Source organism: Cimex lectularius, unplaced genomic scaffold, assembly GCF_000648675.2.
Source record: "Cimex lectularius strain Harlan isolate CLEC.00 unplaced genomic scaffold, Clec_2.1 scaffold58, whole genome shotgun sequence".
NCBI classification, from domain to species: domain Eukaryota; kingdom Metazoa; phylum Arthropoda; class Insecta; order Hemiptera; family Cimicidae; genus Cimex; species Cimex lectularius.
In genome coordinates, this window is record NW_019392696.1 from 710,690 (window position 1) to 718,205 (window position 7,516).

At 33.6% G+C, this 7,516-nt stretch overlaps 1 protein-coding gene across 1 annotated transcript in view; it reads right to left on the reverse strand.

Moving 5' to 3' along the window:
* Positions 1-288: 288 nt before the first annotated feature.
* LOC106670644 (endoglucanase A-like) overlaps positions 289-7,516 on the reverse strand; it is a 9,900-nt gene continuing 2,672 nt past the window's right edge. The window contains exons 2-5 of the mRNA XM_014401161.2: positions 1,902-2,353; positions 1,441-1,636; positions 1,175-1,363; positions 289-480 (exon numbers count right to left, since the gene is read on the reverse strand). Of these exons, the coding sequence (XP_014256647.1) occupies positions 341-480; positions 1,175-1,363; positions 1,441-1,636; positions 1,902-2,353 (977 nt within the window). The 3' untranslated portion in view covers positions 289-340. The remainder of the gene's footprint in view (positions 481-1,174; positions 1,364-1,440; positions 1,637-1,901; positions 2,354-7,516) is intronic.

Sequence of the window (7,516 nt, forward strand, 5' to 3'; positions counted from 1 at the left end):
ATACAGAAAGAAAATACATACTGTTTTATCACTCGCCTTAAAACTGGCACAAATTATCAGTTCTCACTACTTAAAACCTAGAAATTAATAATAGAAACATTATAATAGAGTGACTTTACATTTGGTAATTCTAATGCTCTGGTGCATTTTTATTTTTATTCTATGCTTAAAATGACAAATAAAAAGTAAATAATTACAATTCCATTAAGGTATTCTGACCGAAGATTAATGTTTAAGATGAATATGAAGAAGCTGGCGGCTTTTAAAATCACAATTTTCTGGTTATACTTTTAATATCTCCACCCTGAAGTACCAGTCTTTACACATAATACCGGCAATTTTACATGCTGAGATATCCCCTTGCCTGGTTCCTCTTCCTTGAGTAAAGGTACGCAATGAGCACAGTGATAATCAACAAGGTCAAAGCGACTCCCACCAAGATGGGCACGAGATCGGGTGAGTCAGGTGCACAAGAATATGCTTTAAAAAAATATATAATAAAACAGATTAGTAACATTATGTTTATAGTATACCTACATACAATATTATTGAGCATTTGTGTTCCTTTTTTTCCCAAAAACTATAAAATGTCAGGATTTTACAAATATTTCAATAAGGAAAATTGATTTGACATACAAGCATTTTTGACTTATGAGCTCAACCGTGGAATTAACTCTTATCTCAAGGCATTCTGTATTTCTTTAAAATAAAATACACATTGCAACCGTATTGCAAGAAGATTATTTACTCTACCTCTACTAAATTACATAGTTGGTATGTGATTGGAAAAGTCTATAATAAAGTAGTTGCTCTGCTAGTTTTAAAATCAACTGTTCAACTCCAAAAGTCAAATTTTAATATGATCATAAGTTAATGTTAATCAAGGGTCTGCAATTCACGGGTAGCCATGATTAGTGTCAGACTCTTGGCGTGTAGTTCCATGGTAGTGGGTCCAATTCCCACATCAACCCTAGAATTTTATATTATGGAATTGCCCTTGTCTGGCTTTTATTATTGTTCTTTCTAATTTCTGAATTAATTTTCTTGAATTATTTTTACCAACTTCTACTGATATATCATTAAAATGGTCCAAAAAAAACTCTACTGAAGTAATTGTTGGCCCTATTGATTTTTATATTACAATGAAATCAAATAATACTGTTAAGATTATTACCTTGTTTAAAATCTGCAGTGGCGGCGGAATCGTTAAGATACGCCTGGAGATGGATGTCACTAAGAGAAATGGTGAGCGTGTTGTTTGGTGTTTTGATTTCGATTGGGCTAGAGTAAGAGCAACTGTAAGAAGTGTTTTCCTTTGTCTCATACATTGTTAAATTATATTTAGTTCCATTGTAGACTACGTCTGTAATAAAATTAAAAGGGTTAAAAACTGCTTTTATAGATATAATAGAGATTAACTAAAATTGTTAAAATACTCACTCTTGTTATACAGTTTGACTTCAACTCTGTTAATGTAATAGTTTTTAGAGGTGTCATTTTTCTGGAACCAGAAAGTGAGCATATTTGAGGAATTTGAAGAATTCGACTTCGTATCCCATGTCAGTATGAGAGCCTGCTGTTTACTGTCACAGAGTCCCGTCGCTATTGCATTCTTTGGCACATTGAAGACAACATCCTAAAAAAATATTTAATGTTTTAAAATAAGACACCAAATACAATATTTATATTGTAAATTAAAAGTAATTAATACAAAATATAAAGCTTTGATTTAATATGAATATTGAACGCTTTATTATACCAGAATCTGCTTCAACTAGACAGAGTTCTGGTAATGAAATCCAATTAAGATAAACTATCAGTTTTTAACACTGAAGCTATCAATGAGTGACTGGATTTTTTTTTACATGCCAAAATTAAACCAAATAAGTTTTAGAACTCACCCTATGTTCTTCTACCCTTTTCAGGTCCAAATTTATGTTCATCTTGGCCAAAATGCATACAGTTCCATTCTTTTCAACATCCCAGTCCCAAGTTTTTGGTTTTGGTGAAGTTGGGGTCGGGGCTGTGGAAGTGGCTGGAGTTGGGGTTGAGGAAGGGACTGTGGTTGTGGTTGGTGCTGGAGCATGGGTTGAAGTCGGAGCTGGGGTTGTAGACGGAGCTGGGGTTGTAGTCGGAGCTGGTGTTGTAGTCGGAGCTGGGGTTGTAGTCGGAGCTGGGGTTGTAGTCGGAGCTGGGGTTGTAGTCGGAGCTGGGGTTGTAGTCGGAGCTGGGGTTGTAGTTGGAGCTAGGGTTGTAGTTAAAGGGTGCGGCACAGGTATAGTTGGGTTAGGCTTTGTCTCTATTACTGGCACCCTACTGGTTACTTCAGTTAATTTTGTTTCTGCAACTCCATCTACAAAATAAAAACAAAATAATTTATTTTAATAAACACCATCCTTACCTCTTTCTCAAAAAGTAGTTATTTATACTAACAAAAATTGTATAATGATTTCTCTCTTTTCTGTCACTATTATAAACAAAATGTTTAAATAACAAGAAATACTGAATGTGAATAGAATATAACAAAAAGTACTTTCAACATTTTTAACTGATATAAACTTAATAGGTTATAAAAACATAATGACTAATAGATAATGTATTGGATTATCACATATCTAATATTTAAGTTGTTTTTACACAATTCATTTTTATTTTCCACGCAAAACTCACATTTTTGAACAATTTGATAAAGCCTAGCTAGCTCCAGTTCTTAGGTTAAGGCAGGCAAAATGAATGAAGCCCATGTCAAAAACCATTAAAACAAAGTGGATTTTTTCTTTAAATTCAAAGCAACACAAGCTCAGAGAGACTTTCACTACATTTATAAATGTGGTGCTGCTGATGCTCAAAAATAAATAAATAAATATATATATATATATATATATATATTTTTTTTTGTTATGTNTTTTTTAAGGGCTAGTGAATAACATCATGACACCTGACACTATTATTCTGCTCAATGCCCTGAGAATTTGGAGAACATAGGTGAATGAATTTTTTTACTTTTTGTTTGAACGTTGAATTCTATTATTTCATTCTTGCAACATTGTTACACAATATCAGGCTATTTAGTCAATTTCAATATTTTACTGGCTTAATGTTCAGTCAATCCATGAAATTAATTCAACAAATTGAGATTTAAGTTGTTATAATGTGCATTAAAAAAAATTTAAGCTTTAATTATTAGGAAAAGTATGGTTGAGTTGAAAAATTATTGTCACAATGCGGGATTCAAACCCATGACCTCTGGATCATCTGACGCTAATTTTTTCAACTGAACCATACTTTGCATAATAAATAAAGTAATCATTACTTTGATCAATTGGATTGAATAAAAACATATTATATATTTCTTTTTAAGGAATGGCATTCAATAGAACTAGTGTAGTAGAAAATGTAGAATTTATTAGGACTCTTTTATCAAAGTTTTTTTGTAAATCAGTTTGCCGATATATTTACTAGCAAGTCAAAGTCCAACCTTAACATATGCACACAAGGGTTAATATTGTTTCCAGAATGGACAAATTGAAATGTAGTTTTAACAGAACTTATTTTTAAATGGAGAATGATAAGGTTTCTCCCAACGTCATTATCCATAGGAAGGCCCCAAACTCGGCATGTTAATGAGATCATCAAGATCTGTGAAATATTTTTATTTATTTATTTACGAGGGTATTTCAACTACGAGGTTATACGAACCCTCAAGGGTGCCGGTGTTTTTACATCTGCAAATCACTAAGACCATCAAGCTAAATTTTGTCAGAATGGGACCACATCGAGAATTAGAAATGCTTAAAAATTGTGATACCCATGGAAAATAACAGATAATAAGCTCAGAATGGTAAAATCACAGAAAAGCTTTTCCCTTATGAGTGCATATGAGGCCCTCGCATGAATTCTCAAGACTGGATCAACTCTCCTAAACTGTCAATGTGATGGATGTTTAAGTGTGATACATATTCTATGCCCTCCAAATTGTTGCCATTTCTTATTTATTTATTAATTTTTATAACCGAAACCTGACGATTCAACAGTGAAGTCTACAATGTATGAATAATTTTTTAACAAATAATTTTATGAAACATGTTTTTCAATCATCGTCTAGTTTTATGATTCAAAGACAGTTGTTGCAAAATAATTTTTTTTTAAAATGCCAAAAAACCAATTGTATGAATTTGATCTACTTTTGTATTGGTGCATGTGATGATGGGGGGGGAGCCTCTTGGTCTCGGGCAAATACTTTAAATGTATACTAATAATTAATTAATAATAATATTAATAAAATAAACAAATTTCTGTGGAATTAGTACAATGTTATGTTATATTAAATGTAGAATTAATTACATCAGCAATACTATATCAAGAGCACTATCAACAGATGGCTCCCCCAGAGGACGTCGTAATAGGACATCTTCATCCAATTAAGGATAGGCCATGCAATGTTAACACACTGAATTACTTTTGGGCTCAAGTACGTGTCTGGCATGTAAAAAGGTTGCTGGATGTGTTCCAATCGGGGGTGCAATTCCTTGGCTCTATATAGAGAGTGTGTAGGGATGCTTTCCGATATGAGAGCTTCAACATGGCATAGAGTATCTTCAACGACGATTCTTGGAGGAAGCAGGGTTGTTTTATTGTATATAGTAAGGATAATTTGTGTTCCTAGTGTGTGCTCGGATTGAATATACTTAATACCCCAAACTTAATTAGTTTTCAAATACAAACTCATTCATACTCTTAAATACATTCTTTCCTATTTACATATAATTTACTCAGAGTCGTGGAGTACTCGATATTACTAACTACCTAATTGAGGGTCCATGAAGTATTCAATATTCTGCCATTGGCCCTCTCACACTACATTTATGCCAATAAATACAGGGTGAATTGCTACTCGTGCTACAAACTTCTCCAGTAGATTCTTCACCCTAAAATGAACAAAAAAGTTCATATTGTCCATGGTCCGATTCTCAACCATTTCAGAGTAATTTCGCTTTTTATCGATTTTGAAAGATATCACGTCCTGGCGTCGGAAAATCGTGATATCTTTTAATCTAAACATTTCTCTGAAAATCTAATAGCACCGTTGAAATTCCCGTTAATTTTTCAATAAGAAGATGACGGTGGCAAAATGTTTGGGCTAATTTTTTGTGTTTTATTTCAGCCAGAACTACAAAAAGAGTGGAAAATTGTGTAAATCGGAAAGTGTATAAAGTAATCCAGAGTTTCTAATTTTAGTCTCAGAAGGCAGCAAATTTGAGGAAAACTACCTGATTTAATAACGCTTCCAACGCACTCGTCATTTTCTTATTTAGTGGTTGTGAGACCAAGATGTTGATGACAAAAAGAGAAAAAATGGTGGTTCAAGGATTGCTAATGTTTGAGAGTGACTTGCTACTCGTGCTACAAACTTCACCAGTAGATTCTTGACCCTAAAATGAACAAAAAAGTTCATATTGACCATGGTCCGATTCTCAACCATTTCAGAGTAATTTCGCTTTTTATCGATTTTGAAAGATATCACGTCCTGGCGTCGGAAAATCGTGATATCTTTTAATCTAAACATTTCTCTTAAAATCTATAAGCACCGTTGAAATCCCCGTTAATTTTTCAATAAGAAGATGAAGGTGGCAAAACGTTTGGGTCTTTCTTCCTTGACCTTCTAGCTGTTTGTAAACTTCTTAAGCATTACATACTAAATGGGCATTAAATTAAATTAAAAAATTTCAATGGAATTATGATTTTGATTCTCTCTAAAAATTAACGGGGATTTCAACGGTGCTTATAGATTTTAAGAGAAATGTTTAGATTAAAAGATATCACGATTTTCCGACGCCAGGACGTGATATCTTTCAAAATCGATAAAAAGCGAAATTACTCTGAAATGGTTGAGAATCGGACCATGGACAATATGAACTTTTTTGTTCATTTTAGGGTGAAGAATCTACTGGAGAAGTTTGTAGCACGAGTAGCAATTCACCCTGTATTTATTGGCATAAATGTAGTGTGAGAGGGCCAATGGCAGAATATTGAATACTTCATGGACCCTCAATTAGGTAGTTAGTAATATCGAGTACTCCACGACTCTGAGTAAATTATATGTAAATAGGAAAGAATGTATTTAAGAGTATGAATGAGTTTGTATTTGAAAACTAATTAAGTTTGGGGCTGAAATGATCTAGCTGTTGATAGGAGCCCAACCTTAGTCAGTACCTGGACGGAAGTCGGACCTCGGACTGCCAATACCCAGGGTGAGTGATCATCGAGGTCTGCCAAAAATTTATTGTAAATTACATAAAAGCTGGAATTTCCGATGAGCTGTGAGAAGCGATAGACTCGACTCTGTTGTGTATATGCACTTTTTATATATGATTGTTCCATTCACAGATTTGCTGTTTGCAACAAATGTGTAAATTGTAAGTAAAACCATCATTTACAAAAAGTGAATCATTTCTAATTTATGTGTACATGCATGTGCAGACTTTTGAGCTTATATAAATCAATAAACAGTCATTAACAATGCTAGATTATAAGACTCCTTTAGCAGTTTAAGACATTCTATTATCTAATAACGACCACTACTCACGAATCCAACAAATTATGAAACCACCGGTCACTTAGAAACACACTACTATCCTTTTCAATTATTATTCCATTGTGTTTGTCCTCTTAAATGTAATTTGCTAAAATGTTTGTACTGAATCTTTATTAAGACTATCTATTTAGAATTATCAAAATGATGATTCACACTAATGCTTTTTACATGATATAATTTTTTTTTTATCTCGTCTATTTTGAATTGTGCCAGTCGAAAATGGCAGATAAACTGTTTTCTGCTTTTGATCAGAATTTGTGGCGATGCCTTGCGAGTCTAGGACCCCTTTAATGAAGAGAGCAGGGCAACCCCCCCCCCCCATAAAAACTGAAACTATTTGTATCTTTAATAAATCAGGTGAATGTAAAAAATTAAAATATTTCTCTATATCCCCATCATTTCCAGATATCCAAGCAGATTGCTTGATAATAAGCACTGTCCTCAGTACTTTATTGTGACCACACAAACAAAATGTTTCACCATTAAGTGTACCACACATGTTCCACATGTTGGACTAGGCAGTCTCCATGTGCCTGCAATGCCCTATTCACAGTCTGATCAAAACTGTTTCCTCGGTCCTTTTTCGACAAGAAAAAACCATGGTTTGGTAGTAGCTTTGATTTCCTTCAATTTATTATTTGTTACATTGTCCACCTTTCTTCCCATTTTGAATATATATATAGAATATATAATATATATATAGAGTAAGTTGCATAGTCGGATGTCATTTCATATATATATATGAAATGACATCCGACTATGCAACTTACTCTATGTTGACACCTTCCTGAAATGCTTTACTAGCAGTTTTCAAAAATTCAAATAACCCTCTGCCCTCCTTGCATCCTTTGCAGGCGACAGCGTGTTTTCCTCCGATTCTGCAATTGCCTCAGAGGAGATCCAGGCACATGTCTATCGAAT